Source organism: Lissotriton vulgaris, chromosome 5, assembly GCF_964263255.1.
Source record: "Lissotriton vulgaris chromosome 5, aLisVul1.2, whole genome shotgun sequence".
NCBI classification, from domain to species: Eukaryota; Metazoa; Chordata; class Amphibia; order Caudata; family Salamandridae; genus Lissotriton; species Lissotriton vulgaris.
The window spans coordinates 73008821-73036002 of NC_141693.1; the positions used below are offsets into that span (position 1 = coordinate 73008821).

General features: G+C 49.3%; 1 protein-coding gene across 1 annotated transcript in view; it reads right to left on the reverse strand.

Moving 5' to 3' along the window:
• The window catches only part of LOC147710219 (E3 ubiquitin-protein ligase TRIM39-like), a 216471-nt gene extending 201581 nt beyond the window's left edge, over positions 1 to 14890 (reverse strand). The window contains exon 1 of the mRNA XM_086920899.1: positions 14445 to 14890. Coding sequence (XP_086777025.1) covers positions 14445 to 14861 — 417 coding nt within the window. The 5' untranslated portion in view covers positions 14862 to 14890. The remainder of the gene's footprint in view (positions 1 to 14444) is intronic.
• Positions 14891 to 27182: the final 12292 nt, after the last annotated feature.

Below are 27182 nucleotides of genomic sequence, written 5' to 3' on the forward strand. Positions count from 1 at the left end.
TGGGGCTGGGTTTTCCCCACACAATGCTGGCTCCGCCACCTGTGGTGCGACTGATGACCCTAGCCTGCCTGATGAATGAAAGGGGTGGTTGAGCCATCAACAGTGCTCACAGACCAGCTGCGACTGGTTCTGCCCCCACCCTGCACCTACAGACAAAAGGGAAAAGGTGTATAAAAGAGGGGCTGTGACCCCATGAAGATGTTCTTGTTCTGCAACTTGAATCTGCCAGGGGCGTGCTGCTGCTTGGGCCCAGGGGGAAGGCTTGCCTCCCCTGGGCCCTCCCCAGCCCCTGGACTCCTGGAGAGCTTTGCTGGACTTTGCTGGATTTGGGAGCGCTGTTTATTCCCCTCTAGCGCTGTGCTTGGACTTTTGCTGGACTTGTGTTCCCCTGAGGCGCCTGGAGGCCCTTTGTCCTGCTGGTGGCGCTGGGAGCGCTTGACTGGTGGCTTCTGGCGCCTGAAAGCGCTTGTGTGCTGTCCCTGGCGCATTGGAGCGCTTTGTGTCCCGCTAGCGCTGAGAGCGCTTTGTTTTCCGAGGCCGGTGCCCACCCGGCGTTTGTTTGCACGCATTTTGCGTGAGGATCGGCGCGGGAGCCCACTCCGCTGTTTTTGCTGACTTCCGCAATCCACAGCCGGTGCCCACCCGGCGTTGCCAGAGATTGGGGAGCTTGTCCCCGTTATCCTTTCACTTCGAGGGTGCTCACCCCTCTTAAATGCCCCCGAGAATCACCGCCGCGGCCCGAGCGCCGCAAAACAGGAAGCCAGGCACTACGGTGCCTGACGCGGGGCGGGACTTCCGATTTTGGAGGGAAGTCCCGCCTGCCGCCGCGCACCGATTGGCTGCTCGCTGCCACGGGGGAAAAAGGAAACAAACAGCCGGCCGAGAGATGTCGTCTCGTGGCCCGGGGCTCCAGTGAATTATGGAGAGCCCCGGGGCCGCCAGCAGCGCCGCAGCCAGCGAGAGGAGTCCCCGCCACAGCAGATCCGGTGAGTGAGGGTGCTTGCAAAGGGGAGGAGGGGGGCATCGGGACACATTGCCGGTGTCCGCCCCCCACCCTCTCAGTAGCACAAAGTCCTGGGCATTTCCAAGAGCCTGAGAGGCTCCAAAAACTGCTGCATTGTATGTTTGAGCCTGGAAGGCTCTGGGGCATATTTATTCCTCGAGTCCCCAGGAGGGGGACTCCACCGATTGCCCCACATTTGCTTCAGAGCCCGGAGAGGCTCCAGAGACGGCCGCAGTTTGTGGTTGAGCCTGAGAGGCTCAAGGGGGCATTTATTCATTCCGAGTCCCCAGAGGGGCGACTCCAACGTTGGTGCCACAATTGTTTAGAGCCCAGAGAGGCTTGTGGGCCCATTTCTTTACTCAGAGCCCAGCGAGGCTCCAAAAAGGGGACAAGCATATTTGTTCATGAGCCTAGAGAGGCTCCCACGATTGGCCCATCTTGCTTGCACCAGTTGCCCAGCACTTTGTGGGCAACTGCCACGTTTAGGACCCTGACTCTGAGACACAGGGCGTCCTAGCCCCAACAAGGCCAGTTGGCCTAGGGAAAGTCACAGTTGGTGACTAATGTGGATTTTGCTATTGCTACGTTTAGGTTCTGGCGCAAGTGGCGCAACCTGGACTTTGTGAGTTCTGCGCTAAAGGTGATTTATGCGCTAACTGAGGTTTAGATGCTGTTATGATCTATGTCCTATTGCTTTTGGGTGCTAGGAAATGTACAATGTGTAGTATGTTTTGTGCACCCTGTGCTCTGCACCTCTGAATGTGTTGTTGATGCATCATGTGCCTTTTTCCTTACACCGCTGAACGTGTGTTGATGCGTCATGTGTTCCTTACACCGGTGAATGTGTTGTTGATACATCATGTGTTTTGTCCCCAGGTCTATACCCCTAAATGTATGTTGATATTTAGTTGGTTGTTCTTGCTAGTGCAGGTGGTGCTAGTAAGGTCCTGGTTCCCTGCGTGACCTGTTCCTAGGGTGGTTAGGATTGCGTAGGGAGTACTTACCTGATTACCAGTAGTTACTTGTATTGAGCTACAGTGATTTTCTGTTATATTCTAAGTGCTATTCCAAGGGCGTGGTACTGAGCTCGCCCCCTGACCAGAGTCCCAGGACCAGTGGACTCTATTGTGCCTGCCCTGACAAATTGCTGGGACTTGTCTGATCTCTCTTGGGCCCCTGGGGCCTCGCTGAAATGTGCCTCGCTCATTCCCCTCGGCAGCTCGTGCACGGCAGCCCGTCCAAGCCTCGAGCAGCGCCGCTCTACCCTGAGCCGCGCCGCTTCGCTGGGCCGCCCGCATCCTGCCTCCCCCTCCTCTTCTGAGCCGCACACATTGGTCGCCCCAGAGAAACGCTTGTACCTTGCCGGTGGCCCGCTCAAGCCTCGAGCCGCACCACTCTCCCCTGAGTCGTGCCGCTTCGCTGGGCCGCCCGCTCAAGTTTACTAAGGAGGTCACTCGCATTATCCCTGCAACCAGGTCGGGAGGTACTGTCCGTTAGGCTCTATGTTTAAGTTCTAGGCCTACAAGTATTGTGTTCTAAAAGTGCTGATTCCTGACAGTGGTCCAGGTGGCCCTGTCTTGTAAATATCCCTTGTAAATTCTGCCCGTGCCTCTGGCACAATGTAAAGTGTGTGTTTTATCTAATGTATGTTTATTGGAATACAAAGGCTATTTTTATATATACCCTTGTGTGGAGTTTCCTTTGTGGTGGGCCTTGGGTGTTGTTGCTGGGGTGCGTGCGCAAATACTTAACTCATATCGCCTCCAAGTTTAGCCTTGCTGCTCGCGCCACGTTACCTAGAGGGCGAGTAGGGGTTATCTTGGCGTGTAACTCCCTTGCTCTGACCTTGGGATTGGTGATCCCTGACTGACCTCGACGCGAGTCTTGGCCAGCCAGGGTTCCGTTTCTAACATTGGACGCAGCGGTGAGGATGAGGATTTGTGTTTGCGATGTACCACAGTGGCGACAGGCCACACTACAAAACTCTGCATTTTAGATGACCACATTTTTGGGGATTATTGTATGGTGCTTTTGCTAAAAATTTCATTTCTGTGGAAATGTGTTCTTGTGCACTTTGAGTTAGGTGTCCCTAGCTCGGGAGGGTAGATCATCCCCCTAAGTGCAGTGTTTTTTCTGGATTCACCATGAGGGTGGGATCCAGTGGTGGCAGCATAAATGTGTTCAGTGCATGTGTCCCCGTCCCTGCCCTGGAGTAATGGTACCTGTGTCACGTGTGGTCAGGTTGAGAAATCAGGGGTGGTAGAAACTGCCTTACCAGTCTGGGGAGGGGTGTGTGTGGATGAATGGTGTGATGCACTGGACCAGTGTGTGAGTTCTCTGGATAGGGAGCTTGCTGAAAGCTTGTGTACTCTTGTTTTGCTCAGATACCTAAAGTTCCGTGTGTTAAACGTTTCCCAAGAACGTCTGCAGACAGTGGAGCTGGCTTTTGATTTCTGTGGTCTATTTAGAGACAGATGTTTGGAGTTGGTAATGTTCTGGGAGGAGAGAGGCATAGGGGATGGAGTGATTCCAAAAGGAGTGGCTGAGGTGTCTTCCAGCCCAGTGTGGTGGAAGAGGTTAAGTGTAGCCCAGCTAGGTCTCGGTGTAGGGGCTCACGTCCTGTCTCAAGAGGAGAAGGAGTGGGTGGGACTGCATGTCTCCAGGTGCCCGAAACCCAGTGTCAGGGCCTAGAATGTTTCTGAAGGGAACGTCAGGTCGGGGGCCTAGGCTGTACCAATAGGTCATTTGAGGAAGATCTCCCAGAGTGTTTGAAGAATGTAGAACATCAGTGAACATGATTTCATGGGTGGGCCTGAAGCTCATGGGAGTTTCCCCTGCCCCTGTGCTATTGTGTTAATTGTTGGGGAGTGACCCTAAGGAAAGGTTCTGGTCTTCCAGCCCAGTGTGGTGGAAGTGGCTCGGAGGAGCACAAGCCTGGTCTTCGTAGTCTGGGTGTTTTTTTTCTTAGGAACACCAGGTGAGGGAGCCTAGCATGTCCGTATGGAGCGTCCTTGTAGGGAGATCTCCCAGCATGGAGAGAACGTGGAGCGCCTGTAAGCAGGGCTCTAGTAGTTCTGTTATCTGGCAGTACCGCTCCAGTTGGGAGGGTGCAGAAGTCCAGATGGAGGGGTGCGAGGGGGATAGATTCCCCAGTGGAGTAACCAGTGGGTCAGGGGCCAACCAGAAGGGTTGTGTCGCCAGGGAGTGACCAGGGTGATGCCACTTCTGTCCTGAGTGTCAGGAAGACTTGTACACGACACATTAGTTATGTGTCACCCTCAAGGAAGTCCTGGTGCGCCAGGCATCTGACCAAAGGGGTACGTCCCTCGGTTGGGGAGCCAGTAGCCGGTGTTTCCGGATCTGGACGTAAGGGCAACTGTATGTAGTGTCCTGAAGGAACTCCTGCCTGAAGAGAAGGAACCGGGTAAGCTGTATGGGGGATTGACCTGCAGTGGTTGCCTTGCTGCTGAAGAAGGAGTGAATTCGAATCCCAGGTGGTAGACCAGTTAGGGGAGCTGTGACTCTGTCATGACCAGCCTGGTGTCCTGTAGGCACCGCACTGAGCCGCGTCTGCCTTCGGCCGCGCAGCCTATGCCGCTTGCCGTCCCCGTCTCGACGCGGTCCGTGAGCCGCCGCCTGCGCCGCACCTGGCAACCCGCAAAGTGCAACGCCTCACTACACCGATCTTGTGCTGGTCTGACCGTGGTCACTGCTGCTGAGGGAGTAAAGGTCCCGAACTGGTGGTAGAGTTGTGTTCTGGAGGGTGCTTCAGAAGTAGAGGTAGGGTGGGGCATTCTTGCCCGTGACCTCTGGTCAGCCTGAGGGTGCGGACCCTAGGTTGAAGAATCAGTGGTAGTTTGGAACTACACTGAGAAAGGGAGTGGAGAATGGCTATGTAGGCCAGGGGTTACTACCCCCCACTCTGTGGATTAGCAAGGACCAGTGGTATCTGGGTGGCCTAGGGCCTGGTCCTAGCCGTGGACAACTAAGGAGTACCAGTGGGGTAGCCTAGTTGGGCCTGTTTTTTTTTTAAGTATGTGCTTGTCTTATGGATCAACATGGCGTAGAACCGGAGGGTGTCCCTGCAGTGCGGGCCCGCGTCCGTGTTCTATCGCCCCAAGCAGGGAAGTCCATCACGGTGGTGATTGTTCTCCCCTGCGTTTTGGCTGGAAGGGGGTTGTGTTGGACTTGGCCCTTCTGGCAGGTTCACCCCTGAACTTTTTGCCTAGTGATTTCTGGTCTTTGTGCACTTTGACACTGTGGCGCAGTGTAAAGTGCGTCCTCTCCCTGAGTGCGTGTGTGAGATTGGCCTGCTCTCCCATAGGAATGCATGGGGAATGTCTGTGTCCCTGGTAGTTCCTGATGCGTGAGGCGTGCATGGTCAAGCTTGGTATGTGCGAACTCGTGAGAGTGAATGCTGCGCAATGGTATGTGCGGTGTGTATGTGTCTTGTGCGGAAGCAGCACTTCTAGACATGGCTGTGTATGTGCTGTGAAGGTGCTGGCTTGTGATTGGCTGGAGCTGGCTGGGATGCCAGGCTCCAGAAGTCTGTGTGGGTCTGCCCCGGTGGTGAATGGAGAGATTAGCATGCTGATGTGAGGGAGGGGCTGCGCCTGTGTCCTGAATGGGGCTGGGTTTTCCCCACACAATGCTGGCTCCGCCACCTGTGGTGCGACTGATGACCCTAGCCTGCCTGATGAATGAAAGGGGTGGTTAAGCCATCAACAGTGCTCACAGACCAGCTGCGACTGGTTCTGCCCCCACCCTGCACCTACAGACAAAAGGGAAAAGGTGTATAAAAGAGGGGCTGTGACCCCATGAAGATGTTCTTGTTCTGCAACTTGAATCTGCCAGGGGCGTGCTGCTGCTTGGGCCCAGGGGGAAGGCTTGCCTCCCCTGGGCCCTCCCCAGCCCCTGGACTCCTGGAGAGCTTTGCTGGACTTTGCTGGACTTGGGAGCGCTGTTTATTCCCCTCTAGCGCTGTGCTTGGACTTTTGCTGGACTTGTGTTCCCCTGAGGCGCCTGGAGGCCCTTTGTCCTGCTGGTGGCGCTGGGAGCGCTTGACTGGTGGCTTCTGGCGCCTGAAAGCGCTTGTGTGCTGTCCCTGGCGCATTGGAGCGCTTTGTGTCCCGCTAGCGCTGAGAGCGCTTTGTTTTCCGAGGCCGGTGCCCACCCGGCGTTTGTTTGCACGCATTTTGCGTGAGGATCGGCGCGGGAGCCCACTCCGCTGTTTTTGCTGACTTCCGCAATCCACAGCCGGTGCCCACCCGGCGTTGCCAGAGATTGGGGAGCTTGTCCCCGTTATCCTTTCACTTCGAGGGTGCTCACCCCTCTTAAATGCCCCCGAGAATCACCGCCGCGGCCCGAGCGCCGCAAAACAGGAAGCCAGGCACTACGGTGCCTGACGCGGGGCGGGACTTCCGGTTTTGGAGGGAAGTCCCGCCTGCCGCCGCGCACCGATTGGCTGCTCGCTGCCACGGGGGAAAAAGGAAACAAACAGCCGGCCGAGAGATGTCGTCTCGTGGCCCGGGGCTCCAGTGAATTATGGAGAGCCCCGGGGCCGCCAGCAGCGCCGCAGCCAGCGAGAGGAGTCCCCGCCACAGCAGATCCGGTGAGTGAGGGTGCTTGCAAAGGGGAGGAGGGGGGCATCGGGACACATTGCCGGTGTCCGCCCCCCACCCTCTCAGTAGCACAAAGTCCTGGGCATTTCCAAGAGCCTGAGAGGCTCCAAAAACTGCTGCATTGTATGTTTGAGCCTGGAAGGCTCTGGGGCATATTTATTCCTCGAGTCCCCAGGAGGGGGACTCCACCGATTGCCCCACATTTGCTTCAGAGCCCGGAGAGGCTCCAGAGACGGCCGCAGTTTGTGGTTGAGCCTGAGAGGCTCAAGGGGGCATTTATTCATTCCGAGTCCCCAGAGGGGCGACTCCAACGTTGGTGCCACAATTGTTTAGAGCCCAGAGAGGCTTGTGGGCCCATTTCTTTACTCAGAGCCCAGCGAGGCTCCAAAAAGGGGACAAGCATATTTGTTCATGAGCCTAGAGAGGCTCCCACGATTGGCCCATCTTGCTTGCACCAGTTGCCCAGCACTTTGTGGGCAACTGCCACGTTTAGGACCCTGACTCTGAGACACAGGGCGTCCTAGCCCCAACAAGGCCAGTTGGCCTAGGGAAAGTCACAGTTGGTGACTAATGTGGATTTTGCTATTGCTACGTTTAGGTTCTGGCGCAAGTGGCGCAACCTGGACTTTGTGAGTTCTGCGCTAAAGGTGATTTATGCGCTAACTGAGGTTTAGATGCTGTTATGATCTATGTCCTATTGCTTTTGGGTGCTAGGAAATGTACAATGTGTAGTATGTTTTGTGCACCCTGTGCTCTGCACCTCTGAATGTGTTGTTGATGCATCATGTGCCTTTTTCCTTACACCGCTGAACGTGTGTTGATGCGTCATGTGTTCCTTACACCGCTGAATGTGTTGTTGATACATCATGTGTTTTGTCCCCAGGTCTATACCCCTAAATGTATGTTGATATTTAGTTGGTTGTTCTTGCTAGTGCAGGTGGTGCTAGTAAGGTCCTGGTTCCCTGCGTGACCTGTTCCTAGGGTGGTTAGGATTGCGTAGGGAGTACTTACCTGATTACCAGTAGTTACTTGTATTGAGCTACAGTGATTTTCTGTTATATTCTAAGTGCTATTCCAAGGGCGTGGTACTGAGCTCGCCCCCTGACCAGAGTCCCAGGACCAGTGGACTCTATTGTGCCTGCCCTGACAAATTGCTGGGACTTGTCTGATCTCTCTTGGGCCCCTGGGGCCTCGCTGAAATGTGCCTCGCTCATTCCCCTCGGCAGCTCGTGTACGGCAGCCCGTCCAAGCCTCGAGCAGCGCCGCTCTACCCTGAGCCGCGCCGCTTCGCTGGGCCGCCCGCATCCTGCCTCCCCCTCCTCTTCTGAGCCGCACATATTGGTCGCCCCAGAGAAACGCTTGTACCTTGCCGGTGGCCCGCTCAAGCCTCGAGCCGCACCACTCTCCCCTGAGTCGTGCCGCTTCGCTGGGCCGCCCGCTCAAGTTTACTAAGGAGGTCACTCGCATTATCCCTGCAACCAGGTCGGGAGGTACTGTCCGTTAGGCTCTATGTTTAAGTTCTAGGCCTACAAGTATTGTGTTCTAAAAGTGCTGATTCCTGACAGTGGTCCAGGTGGCCCTGTCTTGTAAATATCCCTTGTAAATTCTGCCCGTGCCTCTGGCACAATGTAAAGTGTGTGTTTTATCTAATGTATGTTTATTGGAATACAAAGGCTATTTTTATATATACCCTTGTGTGGAGTTTCCTTTGTGGTGGGCCTTGGGTGTTGTTGCTGGGGTGCGTGCGCAAATACTTAACTCATATCGCCTCCAAGTTTAGCCTTGCTGCTCGCGCCACGTTACCTAGAGGGCGAGTAGGGGTTATCTTGGCGTGTAACTCCCTTGCTCTGACCTTGGGAATGGTGATCCCTGACTGACCTCGACGCGAGTCTTGGCCAGCCAGGGTCCCGTTTCTAACAGACGATATACTGATAATGGTGTAGTCGCCAGAGATGGCGGCACAGTACCTGCGCATGACTATTGCTACGCTGCAAAATCTCGGGTTTGTGGTCAACGAAACTAAATCCGTACAGTGTCCATCGCAAAAAATAGATTTTCTGGGTTTTGTCCTAGATTCTCACGGGGCTCAGTTGAGCCTTCCCCGTTCCAAACTGCGAGACATACAGAAGGAACTACGCTCTCTGTTGTCCAAACAGACAGTCTCACTGAGAGCCATCGCCAGGATAGGGGGTGTCCTGGCGTCATCTATTCAGGCGATCTTCCCGGGCCCCCTTCATTATCGGGCCCTTCAGAGATTGAAGATTCAACACCTACAGAAGGGTCTCTCGTACACGGACCTGGTTCCTCTGTCATCGGAGGTCCGCCAGGAGCGTCAGTGGTAGCTCAGCCACGTGGAAGCATGGAACGGTCGCGCCATTTTCGGCTCCCTTCCAGAAGTTGTCATAGAGTCCGACCCCAGCCGCTGGGGCTGGGGGGCCCGTTGCGGAAATATTTCCACAGGAGGAAGGTGGTCCCTCCAAGAACTAGACCTCCATATCAATTGCCTAGAGCTGCTCGCCGGCTCATTCGCGATCAAGACTCTGTCACCCAAGAAAGTCTCATGTTGCATCCTTTTAAGGATGGACAACATCTCGGCAGTTTGTTACATCAACAAACTGGGAGTGACAAGATCCTCCATGTTAGTAGAGATAGCGAAGGACTTCTGGCACTATTGCCTAAGTCACCAGATATCGATCATAGCGGAATATATTCCGGGCCAGTCGAACGTGGTCGCAGACTGGCACTCACGCCACCTCAAGGACTACAGCGACTGGCAACTGCAGCCGCAGGTGGTTCATTGGTTACAGGCGATCTGGGGCCATGCCAGATCGCCTTCTTTGCGTCCAGGTTGAATCAGCAGATGTCTCAGTTCTTCAGCTGGAGACCGGATCCTTTAGCTCTGGCAACGGATGCTTTCACTCAGGACTGGTCTCAGTCTCTGAATTATGCCTTTCCCCCGTTCATATTGATCCCTCGAGTGTATACAGATAATGCGACAGAGGGCAGAAGTGATCTTAGTGACTCCCCTCTGGAAGTCGCAGCCTTGGTTCCCGAGTCTTATGGAGGTGAGTTGTGACTTCCCCAGGAAGACCCCGGAGTCCCCGATGATGCTCCAGGGCCCTCATGGAGAGATGCACCCGATGGTAGTGTCAGGTCATCTGTCCCTGATGACCTGGAGACTTTCCGGCAACGTTGGCAAATGCCAGGATTTTCAGAGCAAGCTTCAGCCTTTATCAATCAAGCTTGGGCTCCTTCCACCAGAAAGAGATCTACTTCAGCCTGGAAAGGCCGGGTTCGTTGGTGCGCGGAACAACACGTGGATCCCGTGGGGGCGGGATTACCCTCTATTGTGAACTTCCTTTCCCTGAAAGCTTTGGAGGTGTTAGCATATCGTTCCGTTAATAATTTCCGTTCCGCAATTTCAGCAGGTCATTCTCAAATTGAAGGTAAACCTGTAGGTATGCATCCGCTTGTTAGTAAGCTTCTGAAAGGTATTAGAGTAGCAAATCCAACCAAACCTAAATATACTTCCTTATGGGATGTCTCTCTAGTTCTTTCACTATTCAATCTTTGGCCCCAAAATGACATGTTAACAAGGAAACAACTCTCAGCCAAGTTGGATATGCTGTTATGTCTTGCGGCATGTAGACGGTCATCAGATGTCAAGGCTTTGGACATTACAGGTAAAGTCTTTACTCCGGAAGGAGTCTCTTTTAATATTACTGCCAGGACCACGACAATGTCTAGAAGTGTTGAGTATCATGCTTTTCCAAGTAATGTTAAGCTTTGTGTGGTGCAATACCTTAAGGCCTATGAGGAATGTACGAGGTCTATTCGGCCTACAGGTGTAACGCAATTATTGGTTGCTTTGCAGAAGCCATTCAAACCTGTTACTGCGGCTACTATAGCCAGATGATTGAAATATGTTATGCAAGAGGCGGGTATTGATACCCAAGTTTTCGTGGCGCCATGGCCTCTAAGAGTTTCATGTTAGGATTTACTGTTCAGGACAATATGCATTCTGCTGATTGGTCTTCAGAATCTACTTTCAAACAGTTTTATTACAAACCGGTGGGTGATATTTCCTCTGTAGTGTTTCAACAGCGTTAAACTAGCATAATACGAAGCCTACAGGCCTGTAATATAATAAAATTAGCTAGCTATTGCGCCAAGAATTTTCAATTCTATTAAGGACACGGAGGCGAGGATTATCCCACCCGGTTATATTACATGTATTGTAATATTTTGCCCACCCATGACTTTATAGTCTGTTTATGCAGAATTTACGGGCTTTATTTCTCATTCTTCCTGGTTCTGAGACAAAGATGGACTAAATAAGCTTCCTGTTGAAAAGGAGTTCTTTCCAGTTGGCTGTTCTTCCACGTGGAGGATGTTTTTGTTGGACTTAAGTTATTCTAAGGACTTACTGTTCGAAGCAAAGAAAGAGGAGGTTATCCGGTATTGACTGGCTCTTATGGGCTATGACAGGATGTGATGTGTTGTTTGCATCATGGGAAATTTTTGATAGGTCATACAAAATTTCATTGGCTGCTGTGTGTAGCAATAAATGAAAGAGAAAGCATAATCCTCGCCTCCGTGTCCTTAATGGAATTGAAAATTCTTGGCGTGATAGCTAGCTAATTGTTTACTCTCTTTCTTATATAGGAGGCACTAGTGTCTAGTAAAGCTTTGAAAGCCAAAACCAACACTTTAAACTGAATTCTCTTTCGGATCGGCAGACAGTGTAGGGCTTTCATGTGGGCGGCAACCCGCGCTCTAGGGCCTAACAGGAGAATCACCCTGGCTGCCGCATTCTGAGCCTCTTGAAGCCGGTTCAGTAGATATTCTGGGAGGGCCAGATACAAAACGTTGACGTAGTCCAGCCTCGAAACAATAAGAGCCTGGACTACAGTTTCCTATGAGTGACAGGTAGTAAGGGAAGAAAGTTCTTAAGCATTTTTAATAGGCCAAAACATGTCCCCACTACTGTTTGGATCTGGGTTTTCATAGTTAAATTGTCATCTAGCTTCATCCTCAGGTTCTTGACTGTGCTCACTGAGGTAACAGGGGGGAGACATGTCTGAAGGCCACCATTGACGCCAGACGTCACTGGCAGAAGACCAAAGAAAATGATCTCCGATTTCTCAGGATTGTACTTTAATTGGCTCAATCTTAGCCAGGAAAACACCTCTGTCAGACATTTGTTAATCTCATCTGCCCATAAGTTAGTACCCTTTTTGCAGGTGAACAGCTGTTGGGTATCATCTGCGTATGAAATTATTGTTGCGCCATGTAGCTCAGCTAGGTGGGCTGGGGGGCCATGTATAAATTAAAAAGTGTCTGGCTCAAAATCGAGCCCTGTGGAACCCCAACCTTCATGGGAGGAATGGTGGCAGCAAAAGGAGGAGACCAAATTATTTGCTGTTGGTCCTTCAGAAAGGAAGCGTACTACTTAAGTACTGTGCCACCAAGTCCGCTCTCCTGAAGTCTCTGCAGGAGACGGTCATGGGGCACGGGATCAAAGGCACCTTTATCTAATATCTCTGTTATTGCCTCAGAAACTTCCAACAGGGATGTCTCTGTGCTGAAGTTTGCTCTAAAGCCAGACTGGCTATACTAGAGCATATGGTTAACTTCCACATATTCTGTAATGACTAAATTCACATATTTCTCCAGGGCTTTTTGAGAAAAAAGGGAGTAATGATATTGGCCTATAACTTGAAGCCACCAATGGGTCGGCCGAAGGCTTCTTTAGCAGAGGGAGAATTTTTGAGTTTTTCCATCTGCCTGGCACCTGCCCCTTTTCCAGCGAGGCAGTGAGGATCAAATTGGCAGCTGGGTTGGTAATCCCTGCTACAGATGCCAATACTCTGGCTGGACATGGATCGGCGGGAGAGTCTGATTTCAGGGCTTTCATGATCTCCAAAGATTTTTCCTGGAGAATTGTTGGAAACTGCGTAAGAAATGACCCTGTCATGGGGGGCCGGGAGAAGGTAGGCACTATACCCTAGGACTAAGGAAGAAACTCTGTGGCTGTTGCTGAAGGACGCCGCGGAAGAACCCCGGAGGTGGACGGCCTATGAGGAGAGGACTCGTCTGGATCACTTTGAGCCCGCAGCAATGTTCAGAAACTTGACATGAGGAGGTCGGAGACTCCTAAACTGCCAAGATCAGGCCCTGTAATCACTGTCCAGCATGACATGCATTCAATCATTCATCCTGTAAGGGGTCCAGACCAAGTGTGCCTTGAAGCTGTAACTCTAGCACACCTGGCCCAGCATTTGCTGGCTTCTCTGTGTTTGATGATCGTGTGAAGCTGGTGAGTCTTACTAGACGACCTGCACTGCCAGAGCCATGTGCGCCGATGTTAATGTGCACCCATGTGCCACACCCTGCATTACTGTACCTCTGGGTCTGCACATCTTCTGCTATCTGGCATGACCGTGTGTGCCACACCCTGCATTACTGCACCTCTTCTGCAGTGTACCATGAACATGCCACACCCTGCATTACTGCACCTCTTCTGCAGTGTACCATGACCATGAGACCGTGTCTGCCACACCCTGCATTATTGCACCTCATCTGCTGTGTACCACATCCATGAGACTGTGTGCCATACCCACCTGCATTACTGCACCTCTGCGTCTGCACCTCTTCTGGTGTGTATCATGTCCATGAGACCTTGTGTGACATAGCCTGCTTTACTGCACCTCATCTTCTGTGTAGCTGACTATGGGACAGAGTGTGCAACACCCTGCATTACTACATCTCTTCTGCTGTGCACCATGACCATGAGACCGTGTGTACCACACTGCACCTCTGCGCCTACACCTCTTCTGGTGTGTATCATGTCCATGAGTTCTTGTGTGCCACACCCTGCATTCCAGCACCTCTTCTGCTGTGTACCATGACCATGAGACTGTGTGTGCCACACCCTGCATTACTGCAACTCTGCGTTACTGCACCTCTTCTGCTATGTACCATGACCATGAGGCCATGTGTACCACATCCTGCATTACTGCACCTCGTCTGCTGTACACCATGGCCATATGAGCCCCTGAGCTAACCCTGTATTGTCACAAGTTTTGTAACACTGACGCATGTGTGAGCCCGGGTGCGACACACTGCCCTACCCATGAAACCCCTTGAGTCTGTCTCTGTATCCCAAGACACCCACATACCTATGACTTCTGATTTTCTGCAACTGCTTCTGTGGTGCAAGGTGCACAACCTATGATCTCGGGGGTCTGACAGACACACAGTGCGATCATCTGCAGTATCTTACATAGGTCTCACTTGACACTCACTTACAACTCGATACCTTATCTCATGGTTATGGGCAGCCTCCTCCAGGGACCCGCGGAGACCCACAGAGTGAACAGTGATCCCTGATTGATCACAGACATACCATGCCCTCTCTTCCAAACCCTTCTATGAGGTCCAACTAACCTGTAATCCTACAATTCTGATTTAAATACCGTGTATTCCTTTGTGGGACTCATAGCATGTCTTTATTAGGGAACGCTGAACACCCCCTCACATACCTTGTGCTCTTGGACAACCATCTTTATGGGACCCGCGGGGTGCCTTTGATCCCTGAACACCCAGAGACGCTGCATCTCCTGCGAGACTCCAGAGTGTATTCACTTGTGAATCTTGAGCACCCACACACACACACCTTGTGCTCTTCTGCAGCTCCCTCTATGGGGTACACTGCATGACTTGTCACCTCTGAAACCTTCCACACATAGCACCTCGTGCTGCCTCCTTCATGGGGCTCACAGTGTGACTTTGCAATCCCTGAATGCCCACACACATACCTTGTGCTCCTCTGCAGCCTCCTCTACAGGACTTGCTAAGTGGTTTCTATGGTCCTTGGACTCCCGGCACACCAAGCATATCATCCTCTGATCCTCTGCACAGAACAGCAGCAGTGCCTGGTTATGTTTCTCACACAGATTCTCCTCTGGGGGCTTCACGGGGGCCAGCTTAATCTGTTTTAACATTTCCACCATGTTCCCCAGCTGCCTGTTGGGTCGGAGGTTTTTCTCAGAAGATGTTTCCCTGCACTGTGGACAGGGGAAGTTTCCATCTGTTCCCTCCCAGCTCTGGGTGATGCAGGAGCGGCAGAAGTTGTGTCCACAATCAATAATCATCACCGGATCAGTGAAATATTCCAAACAGATCGAACAAGTGGCCTCTTCCTTGAGGTTCCCGATCTGAGCTGCTGCCGCCATGATGCAGAAATGCAGGAAGTAAAGGTAAGTTTCAGTTTCTCTCTCTGTGTGCAGTGGGTGTGTCTGTGCGTCTGTCCCTCTCTGTGTGAAGTGGGTGTGTCTGTGCGCCTGCGCCCCTCTCTGTGTGCGCTGGGACTTCCGGGTTCATGTTACAGTCACAGAGCAGGAGGAGGACTGACTCCTCTGCTGCGTGTGATTTACTTCTAAGTTTGACACTATTTACGCGTCATGTGGTTATTATATTTCGAGATTCTGTGAGTGCAGTAACTGGAGTTTGAATAAAATTTTCGTTAAATTCCTCTGTGTTATTTTTAATACGTCAATTCGGCAAGTTTGCTTTTTTAATCATTTAGGAATCACATAAACAGTTATGCAATCCTTTCTAAAGTGTTTTCTTCCTGTATTTGCTATTTTAATTTCTGGTGCAAAGGCTGAAATATACAAACTTTTGCTATGTTTCTCAAAGTTTCTACTGGCCTTACCACAACAATAGTGGCAGGTCATGCTGGTAAACTAGTAGTTTGCATGTAAGGAAGAAGACATTGATGCCTGTTATTTCCTGTTCTGTATTTCATTGACGCCTAAATTACTGTTGCCTGCACTGAATCTGTTCTGCGAGGTAACGGAAGCTTGCACTGCCGATGCCCCGGAGAACCTGTTCTTTGTGCAAGGGAAGCTTGCACCGCTGATATCCTGATGTACCTGTTCTGTGAGTGAGGGAAGCTTGCAAAGCTAATTTACTGATGTACCTGTTCTGTGAGTGAGGGAAGCTTGCAAAGCGGATGTCCTGATGTTCCTATTCTGTGAGTGAAGGAAGCTTGCAACGCGGATATCCTGATGTACCTGTTCTGTGAGTGAGGGAAGCTTTCACTGCTGATGCTCAAGCTACCTGTTCTGTGAGCGACGGAAGCTCGCACTGCTAATGCACCTGTTCTGTGAGTGAGGGAAGCTTGCACTGCTGATACCCCAATGTACCTGTCCTGAGAGAGGGAAACATTACTGCTGATGCCCTGATGTACCTGCTCTGTGAGAGAGGGAAGCTTGCACTTCAGATTCCCTGATGGACCTGCTCTGACTGTGAGGGAAGCCTGCACTGCTGATGCCCTGGTGCAGCTGGTATGTGCAAGGGAAGCGTGCACTGCTGATGCCATGATGTACCTCTCCTGTGAGAGGGAAGCTTGCACTGCTGACATCCTGGTGCACTTGTTCTGTGAGGAAGGAAGCTTCTACTGCTGATGCCCTGATTTACTTGCTCTGTGAGAGGTACGCTTGCAATGCTGATACACTGATGCACCTGTTCTATGAGTGAGGGAAGCTTGCACTGCTTATTCCCTGGTGCACCTGTTCTGTGGCACCTGTTCTGTGAGGGAGGGAAGTTTGCACTGGTGATGCCCTGATGCACCTGTTCTGTGAGTGTGGGAAGCGTGCACTGGTGATGCCCTGATGTATCTGTTCAGAGAGAGGGAAGCTAGCACTGCTGATGGCCTGATGTATCCGTTCTGTGAGTGCGGGAAGCCTGCACTGGTGATATCCTGATGCACCTTTTCTGTGAGAGGAAAGCTTGCACTGATAATGACCTGATGTATCTGTCCTGCAAGTGAGGGAAGTTTGCACCCTGATCTAACTGCTCTGTGAGTGAGGGAAGCTTGCACTGCTGATTCCCTGAGATGCCTATTCCGTGAGAGGGAAGCTTGCACTATAATGCCCTTATATATCTGTGCTATGAGTTAAGAAAGCTTGCACTGCTGATGTCTGATGTACCCGTTCTGTGAGTGAGGGAAGCTTGCACCGCTGATGTCATGACGTACTGGTTCTGGGAGCCAGGGAAGCTTGCACACCCGATGTCATGGCAAACGTGTTCTGTGAGTGAGGGAAACTTGCACTGCTGATGTCATGACAAACCTGTTCTTTGAGTGAGTGAAACTTGCACTGCTGATGTCATGGCAAACCTGTTCTGTGAGTGAGGGAAGCTTGCATGCTGAATCCCTTATGTTCCTGTTCTGTGAGTCAGGGAAGCCTGCACTGCTGATTCCCTGATGTACCCGTTCTGTGAGTGAGGGAAGCTTGAACTGCCTATGTCATGACGTACCTGTTCTGAGAGCCAGGGAAGCTTGCACACCTGATGTCAAGGCAAACGTGTTCCTGTGAGTGAGGGAAACTTGCACTGCTGATGTCATGGCAAACCTGTTCTTTGAGTGAGTGAAACTTGTACTGCTGATGTCATGGCAAACCTGTTCTGTGAGTGAGGGAAGCTTGCATGCTGAATCCCTGATGTTCCTGTTCTGTGAGCCAGGGAAGCCTGCACTGCTGATTCCCTGATATACCTGTTCTATTAGTGTAGGAACCTTGCAATGCTGATGCCCTGATGTACCTGTTCTGACAGAGGGAAGCTTGCACTGCTTATGCCCTGATGTATCTGTTTTGTGAGTTAGGGGAGTTTTCACTGCTGATTAGGAGTGGGCCGTAAACGCCACTACACTGGCGGAGTTTTTGCAACTCCTCGCTCTGTCTGGAGCGCGGAGTTAGGTAAAGAAACTGCAACTGCAGCATGGCAGACTTTACCGGAGCCCACCTCTACTCAAGGCATCACTTACTGGCAGGACCACAGCATCTTTGAAGATGACAAAACCACCCCACTGTGTCAGATTTGGGATGGGTATATTATGGTGACTGTTTCTTTAAAAGAACAAAAACTAGGACAATGAATGGACATCGAAGTGGTACTGTCTGTTAATGTTAACAGCAACAGTGGTCACAGAAAAAGGACTACAATGATGACAGCTGTAGAAGGACTACAGTGTAGTCTAATGCATAAAAAACAAACTGAATACTATAGCAGGAAGCTCTTAGACCCGCCACAGCTGTCTCAGTCTGTCACATGGCCTGCAGTTCCAGTTAGATCTCACTAATTGAAGGAATTGAATTATCCGGGGATGGCCCGTTACCCCACACCCACAGCTATTGCTGTTTTCCATCACCAACTGGTGCCGCCACTCTCAGTGTCCTTTTGTTTTATATAAATTTGGCGGCTTCCCACTCTGATAATGCTTCAGGATAATAAGGCAATGGTCCGGGCACCAGCAATCACAACCAGGAAGCGTGACAGACTCAGAGAGACACTTTGGTGACCCATCGGCAGCAGGTTGGCTATATTTTCCCATCTGCACCACCCACTGACTGACTCAGAGACAAACTTGGTAAGTGATGTTCATAAATGTAACTTTATCAAAAAAGTATAGCCCGGCACTCCACTGTTATAACGTCAAAGTTAGGCCTATATAGTAGAGTAATCTTTCACCTATATTCACCCTACCTTTCTCTCTATAACGGGTTTGGAATTGACCTTTTGCCTAGTTATGAGCTGAACAATTGTCTGGTTTTATCTGAAAGCTCTCCTCATTTGCTATGCATGAGGATTCGCAGTACCATATCTTAATCCCCTGCACACTCTGTATAATAAGTCTGTACATAGGTCACACCATCGTCCTCCTTGGATGACAAGCATGCTGTGCATGGTAGCAACTATTGCTTTAGCGTTACTTACATACTTTGAACCACAAACATATTGACCGAGGTAGGCCCCCTGTGGACACCTTTTGGTATTAAAGTAGCACACTATCACTGGGCTTACAGAGGAGGAGCTTCCATGCTGATGTGGGGTCATGCATGCTGACTCACCAACATGCCGCACTCTGACATCACTTGCGGGGTGTCTCACTCGATACCAAGACGGGGTCCTTCATTCTCTCCCAACAGGTAATGGGGCTGTATTTCTCCGAGGGGATTCTTGGCTTCCTACACCCACATACATGCCTTTACATCCATATACATGTTAGGCACATTTAGGTACATCTAGATAGGGTGAACATTAGTAGGAGTGTGCAACGATTACTGTGTTTATGTGTTCATATATATTTACTCTGTAAAATGCCATGGTCGAAATTTGCCTACTGCTTATTCTCTTGGCAATAGCAATTCTATATCTTTGCTTGTGTCTAGTGAATGCTGCAGCACATATATTTTACACTAGAATGATGCTGGCTCAATAAATCCTTATTGAACACGCTCCATCAGGGGTCAGGGTTGTCATGTTCAGTGGTTGCCAGAAACTTTCAGCTCCTTGTGAGGACCAGGGGGCTTATAGTGGCACTTTGAACAAGCTCATCTATAGGCTAACATATCCTGCGGGGGTGTCTGGAATCAGTCTTTGCACCAATCCCTCAGTGTATGTTGTCCAAACGCGCAGATCCTGAGTATTCTTAGGAACTACACAACACCACGTTCATATATAATATCAATTATGATATAAGTCTGTCCAACAAAGAGTGTCATGAAACAAATTGGTTATATCTAGTAACAAGTATTTTAATGTTCCTTAAAGAACTTTGTTTCCTTTGCACAGGTTAAAACATACAGTACAAAGTCTTATTCACACCGGTTTAACAGTCCGACCATAAACATATTATATTCATTCAATTTTTACAGAAAAAAAGGTACAAGGACCACACAATGTAATGATGGAATTTCTGAGTCCATTAAACAGCAAGATTTGATGACAGACAACAGCCGACACGTGTTTCGTCACTTAAGTGACTTTTTTCAAGTCTGTATAACAGTGAAAAACATATGTTGAACAATATTACAGCATCTGTCATAAATTGTCTAAATGAGTAATAAAATAGTGCCCAACCTAAACCAAGTGTCACAAAAAAGAGTGTCTTTGTGAAAGCCCAAAGTGAGGAAAAACAGCTAAGTCAGAGGTAGACTGACAATGAACAAAGTATTTTATCCAAATAGAAATATAGACATGCAGATAGAGTACTAGAAAAGAAACCCTTTGGCAAGATGGAGTCAGCATGAGTGTTAGCGCTGCTCGGCTGCTCACGCAAGACGCTCACGCAATGATCTGCTAGCTGCCCTGCGCTACGGAGAGATGCCGGTCTGCCGAACTCGCAGAGCGGACCAGACGCTGCCGGTACAGAGAACGCTGCGGCTGCTTCCATGGGGCCGCGATTTGCTTCAAACTCATCCCGGGTGCACTAACGATGACGAGGCATCTCGCAAGGCTCTCTTCTATTTATCCCTGATCCTGCTCCCCTGGGGTCACGACTCTCTCCGACCCTACTCGGGATGCGCGAATAGAAATGAGGCTTTCCTCAAAGATCCTCTACCCTCGTCTCTGACATCGCTGGATCCTCAGGTCTGGACCTTCCTGCTGGCAACAGCGGCTGTTATTTTGGCTTTCCCGCTTCAGCCACTGGTTCCTCTGGCCCCCAGCCCTCCTGTTTGCTCATATTCATCGTCGCTCCCCGTCTCAGCTCCCAGACCCAGCCCAGGCGTGAGCACCCGAGGGATACGGAAAGGAGCCGCTAACCCAAAGCAAGAGGTTAGTGTCAACAAAAAAACGAATTTGGGCAAAACAGGGGGGAAGGGAGAGTTAGTAAGAACAGTAAAGACAGTAAAGACCTGGGTACCACGAACCCCCCCTAGAAAAAATGTTCATGGGAACTAAGAGACAGCCATCCAACGCTAGGTCCAACCGTGAGACTACCGCAGGGAAACCCTCCTCAGATACCCCTAAATCAAGCTCACAGCAGGAGGACCCCACGGTGGAAGACTTTGTGGAAGACAACCCCAGGGAACCCTTGCCTACGAGTATTAACATCAGTAATAACACGAGCTTTAATGGCCTCTCCACCGCACAACCTGAACCCGCTCCAATGAAAGATACCCCCCCCCCAGGCCATCCAATAACGGCCAAATTACTGGGAACACTGCACTCCAAAGCACTTCCTCCCGGTCTCTACCTGTCACTCAACAACCCAGTAATGTCGGTCCTGGCATCCCTCTCGCCCCCTCCGAGATTGAGACGGCAGGTACAAAGGATGTTATTCAAGGCCTAGTGGATCCCCCTGGTGCACAGAATCCTTGGACACCTTAGTCAGGGCCCGAGCACTTTTACTCAGTCTCAGACAGCACGCCTAGTTCATCAGGCGAGGGTGGGTCCAAAGACGACACCAGTGAAGGAGACAGCGAAGCCTCCCGCAATAATTCTGGCAATAACACTGGCACAGTACTGCGCTCTAAGAAACCTAAAAGTAAGAGTAAGTGGCGCAGCCAGCTGAAATGGGACTATTCCGACTCTCAATTGTTTTACCCTTTGGAAGAGGATGATGCCAATCTAACACAGTGGGGAAGTTCAAAAAGCTTGCAGGCAGACCCTACTGAACCCTCCCTAGCCTCCATACTAGCCTCCATCAAGGAATTCCAGGAGGAGGTGCGGGCTGACAATCGCACTGCCAAAAATGCGGCCAGAAAGTTGCAGGGCGGCCTAAGACGGCTGAATAAAACTTGCACGGACATCAACGACCGGGTCAGCATGGTGAAAGCAAAACTGAGCACCTGGAAACCGAATGCGGTGCTTCTAAACAACAGACCGAGTCCAACACCGCCTACCTGGTAGACCTAGTGTCTAAAATGGAGGACCAAGAAAATCGTCAACGCAGGAACAACCTCCGCCTGCTTGGCATCCTGGAGGGCAAAGAGGGGGCCGATCCCAGACGCTTCATTGTCAAACTGCTACAGGATTCTTTTCCGGAACACCAGGGCTGGGACTGGGACCGAGAAGTGCAGAGGGCGCACCGTTTTCCATTCCACCAGAAACGGCAACACAACAGCGGCAGCGCAACGGGAGGTCACCCAAAGGTTTTTCTGGTGTACCTTGGAAATTTTCTTCTCAGGCAACTAATATATGATCAGGCCCGTCCTAACGCTAAGAAAGGAGCCAATGGGATTACATTCTTCGCCAAGCCAGATTTTTGCCACCAGACAGTGGAACGGAGATGGCGTCTGCGGCAACTGATTTCTCCTTTTCAACAACAGGGCGCTGAGGTTTATCTAATGAATCCTGCCAGGCTTAAAGTAATTATCAACAGAGCTACCAAGGTCTTTCTTTCCGAGATAAAAGTGGGTGAATACTTGGAAGAGGTGAAAAATAACAGCCGATAACCAAATGAATAGATTGTACTCATCAGAAGTCTCACAATACCACAGGAGGGGACAATGGCTTTAAAAAAGCTTTAAACACGGCAGAGATCCTTTTTCTTTTTTTTTCTTTTTTGGGATTCAGTCTTTGACCTTTCTCACTTGTATTTAACTTCTCACCGATAGGATATATACGCTTCTCTTTTTAGCTCTTTTGCATATATTGTTTTCTCTCCTCTTTCTCTCATGAGACAATCGAGACTTTGAGACTCTGGTTAATTTCAATAATTTCGTTTTTTTTGTGCTGTCTTCTTTTCTCACAGGGCAACTAGCCGATTTAAGATTTAACGGGACTGGTTTATTGCGTGGTTGACAGCCGGGGCTCATGTTTTGACTACCATCATTCAGGCTTTTCCTGATTGATCAAAGAAGGGGTGGGTGGGGTGGGTGGAGGGGCGGGGTGGGTGAGGCGGGTGGGATGGGCACTTCAAGAAACAACTCAGGCGCAAAAGCACACACACATGGGCACTTATCAACACACATTTTTTTTTCCCTGAGCAAAAATCAAAGGAGTCTTTTTTTCTTTTCTCTATCTTCTTTTTTTCCTCTATTAGATGGCTAATACAGACTCACTACGAATTGTTTCTGTTAACATTTGTGGGTTGAATGAATCCTCTAAAAGGCAAAATGTGGCCCAAGGATTACGGTCCCTTGGGGGAAATATCATCTGTTTGCAGGAAACCCATATCGAAGGGTCACAAAAACACCTGCTAGACTAATTAGGGTTTAAATTAGTCGGGCCACTACCAAAGGGGTCGGAATTTTGTTGGATAGAAAACTCCCTCTTAACACTCCCAGGACTAAATCTGACTCACTGTGGAGATGGGTCATCACTGAGTGTCAGCTTCCCAATAATTTTTCCTTCACTCTTTTCTCAATATACAGAAGTAACGCTGATGATCCAGGGGTTTTTAATCTGGTTTCAGGAGAGCTAGCACACTGTCTTACTCCTATCATTCTATGTGGGGACCTTAATGTCCATTTACCTTGTAACTGGGAGTCCGGCCAGAAATGGAGATACAAAGGCAGAAAGCCTCCGGTTTTCCAGGCCCTAGCCAATCTAGCTCAGGTCCATGGACTGAGCGACATCTGGGCCAGCTTAAATCCTACCCAGCCCGGTTACACGTTCTTCTCGGCTCCGCACCAATCATTAGTCAGATTAGAATACTTCTTTGTTTCATCCTCAATTACTAACAATTGCACAATTGACACCGCACCTTGCTTCATGTCTGACCATAACCCTCTCATTCTTAACATCAAGGGGTTTGGGAAATGGAAGGAGGCGCCTAAATGGAGTTTTGAGAAAGCACTCTTATATGACATCAATTACCAAACACACATGCAGGGATGGCTTCAGGAATTTCAGGAAATAAATGTGGGCTCTGCCTCCTTAAGGACTGTCTGGGACACTTTAAAGGCAAGGATTAGGGGCGAAACTCTTAGGTTTTCAGTTTGTAAGAACAAAAAAGAGAACCTTCTGATTGGTGACTTACAGGGCAAATTTAGGATAGCAGAAACTAAATTGGCCCAACTGATTCAAGCAGGACAAGATACCAAAGCTGTCCAAAATGAAGTAGTCCTTGCTAAAGCTGAAATAGGAGCAGTTTTTGCTGAAACAAAACGCAGCTAAGTGGGCAAGTGCACGGGAGAAAAACTACGAATGTAGTGATAGTATTGGACACCACCTGGCCGTTAGGACTAGACAACAAATCACCAGCAGTGAAATACATGCAATAAAACTCCCTTCTGGGTCCGAGACCAACGACCCTAACTCCATACAGAAAGGATTCCAGGAATTTTATACCAAGTTGTAGACAGAAGAAAATTACCAGACCACTGTAACGCTCGACAGCGAGATTACTAACTATCTCAGCAAGATCGATCTTCATCTGCTCAGCCCCGACAACAGCGAGCTATTAGACCTTACCCCAACCTGGGAGGAAATCCTGGAATCCCTTTTAAGACTCCCAGATGGGAAGGCCTCCGGCCTGGACGGCATCCCGGGCGAGTTTTACAAGATCTTTGCACCCCAAATCAAAACTACTCTCTTGGGGGTGGTAACTTCTATCTTCAACGGGGCCTCCCCTCCTGCTTCTTGGTCAAACGCCAGACTATCCATATTCCCAAAAAAAGATAAGTCTCCACTAGAGATGAGCTCCTACAGGCCCATCATCCTTATCAACTGTGACTCCAAAATCTTTTCCAAAGTACTGGCGTCTAGAATCTCCCTCGTAGTCGAGTCATTAGTGTCTGAATGGCAACATGGCTTTATTCCAAAAAAGGGGACTACAGAACATGTCAGGTGGGCCATCACTCTGTTCGACACCACCCAAGCGGCCAGAGACCCGATGTCGCTAACATGGCTCGACGCCGAAAAAGCATTCAACCAGGTTTCCTGGCGAGTTTTGTGGGCCTTTATGAGCAGGATGGGATTTGGAACAAAATTCACACAGGCGGTGCAGGCACTCTATCACAAACCCAGGGCCTGTGTATCCATAAACGGGCAACTCACTGGCCAGTTCAACATCTCTCGGGGCACCAGGCAGGGTTGTCCCTGCTCCCCTTTGCTGTTCGCTCTCTACCTAGACCTCTTCATCAAACAAATTGAAAGAAACATCGACATCTTGCCGGTCAGCTTCCAGGGTACCACCACTAAAATCTTGGCCTATGCAGACGATCGGGCCATTACCTCCCCCGACCCTGCAAACACCATACTAGCCCTAGAAAGGGAGGCTCAAAAATTTGGGAGATTATCTGGATATGCCTTGAACAAAAACAAAACACAAATTATAATAAACAACCAAATTACCTGGGTAGATAGTAGGGTAGTATCAAAGGCTAAATATCTTGGGGTCTGCATCTCATCCAATATAGACGAAATTGTGACAGACAACCTAACACCCCTTGCTGCTCACACCAAGAAGGCATTAAAACAAATTGACAATCTGCACCTAACCCTCGTGGGCAGATGCAACGTCATAAAAATGACATACTTTCCCAAACTTCTTTACTTCTTTCATACTATACCCCTGGAATTTAGCAAAGCAAACCTGCTCAAATTCCAACAAATCTTTACACAGTTTATTTGGGCTTACTCCCAACCTAGGCGGGCACTAAAACAGCTATCACTTCCGAAGGAACGAGGAGGCTGGTCCTTTCCTAACATCGTACTATACTACTGGGCCTCAGTGCTACAGTACAGCTCTGAATTAGTGAGAGAACCACCCCTTCCTCCGGTACCTGGACCTCCTTCGCCCTTTCAACTTTTGCTGGGCGAACAGCACTGGGGATGCTTGCTCCGAGAGATGTCCTTTGGATACTATAAGCGTGTGCGGTTCAAGACCCTAATGAACTCTTATAAAGTCTTTCGAAACATCCGTAGAACCCTTGGGCTGGGTAGATTCAATTATTATTCTCCCACTCTTAATAATAATAACCTACCAGATATCTTTGGAAAATCCTACTTCTCCGATTGGTACAAGGCTGGCATTACAAAACTAGGGGATCTGATTACCAGTGAGGGAGTCAAACCTTTCTCAACCTTACAAGCTAAATTTTGTTAAAAAAACCAAGATGCCTTTAGGTATCTTGCTATTTACGATTTTCTGTCCAGGAAAGTTGGGGGGGGGGGGGCATTGGGTTCAAGGAAGCGGAGCTCCTTAACAAACTGGCAACACCTCGACCCCCCGGATTGGTCTTATATATAACATCCTTAATAGGCAAACCCCAGACGATCTTCATACCATTGCAGACAAATGGCACGTAAAACTAGATTCCCCACATAGCATCTTCTATAACTCTTTAGCCCTCTCACAATTTTTTTTACTTTCAGCCAAACTGCAGGCACAGCACTTTAAAACTATTTTTTTTCTGTATATTACCCCTAGCAAGATCGCCAAGTGGGGAGCAGGCAAAGGGACATTTTGCCCTCGTTGGAAAAAGCAGTCTATGCCAAAAAGGGGCGCAAGAGTCGGAAAAATGGCTTATGAGGTGTGGGAAAAATTATCCTCTTGGCTGGAGCAATCGGGGCATTAAGATAATTTATTTGCTGTATTTCTCTTCGTGGATTCTCCCTTTCTTACTTTTTTTTCTTTATTTTCTCTTTTTATTTCCCTTCTTCTAACCCGATAGTTACGTTTAATCTAGATCTTTCTCTTTCCCACTTTTGCCCTCTGCTTCTTCCTTCTTGTTTTCCTCTCTTCTTGTTTCGCGCCCGTCATTTCTCTTTAACCTGCTGCTGTTTCTTCTTTTTTGGTGGGTGGGCGGGGGGGTGAAATGTAAATGTAATACCTATGTATTTTTTTTCTCGTTAGAAAAAAAAAAAAAGAAATAAAATAAATACATAAAAAAGAAAACAAACCCTTTGACCCACTTATTGGCAGGGGACTTGATCAGATGCATAGAAAGAAGAAAGAAGAAAAGATACACCAGCTGTGATAAGTTTAATTGATTGCATATTTCAGATGGTCAAACCTTAAAAGTACAATCTCAAAGTTGTACCGGGTATCATTCGAAGCATACGGTGTGGAGAGAGAGAAGTTGTCCAGAGAGCCTCTACATACCAGTTGTGGCCGCTATTTGTGTGAAATCAAGAAAAATATTAATCAGTTAGATTTAGAATTCCCGATCTCAAAGGTCACACACAGTATGTTGAAAACGTACAAAAACCAGAACTTAGGTGTTTGCAAAAACTAATTATCTCCAAAGGTATCAAAGTAACAATCATGAGTGGTGGAGCAATAAGTCCCCTAAGCTGGAGGCTCTCAAGCTGTACTAGAAAAATTGAAAAAGGGAAATGGACAGAGTAAAGTACACCGCTTGGGCTGTACGTCACAGTCTATTCTCTTATTCTTTCAATAAAGGTACCGAACACACGAAAACTGCGAAAAGATAGGTATTGACCTAATTCCTTAAAGTCTGTGTGAATAAGTCGCTGTATAAAAGCACCAAACACCGTGAAAGGATATGTATTGCCATTAATCTTTATAGTCCATATGCACAAGTCTCTATACAACAGCACCAAACTCAAGGGTAGGAAAACCTGAGTACTGAAGTGCGGTACAATAAAGCAAACGTGAACTATATCCCTGTACCTAGTTTACATGGTGCTGGAGGTAATAAGGCCATGTGACTCATTAGAAAGTCGTAGTGTCCCTTCTATCCAAACAACAAGGGTCCAGTATATATTGTTTAAAATGGAACTAACCTCATTTTGGTATTAGCGCTTCCTGGAGTTGCATTCCTCAATTATAGCACTAATAAATGTCATTGTTAACG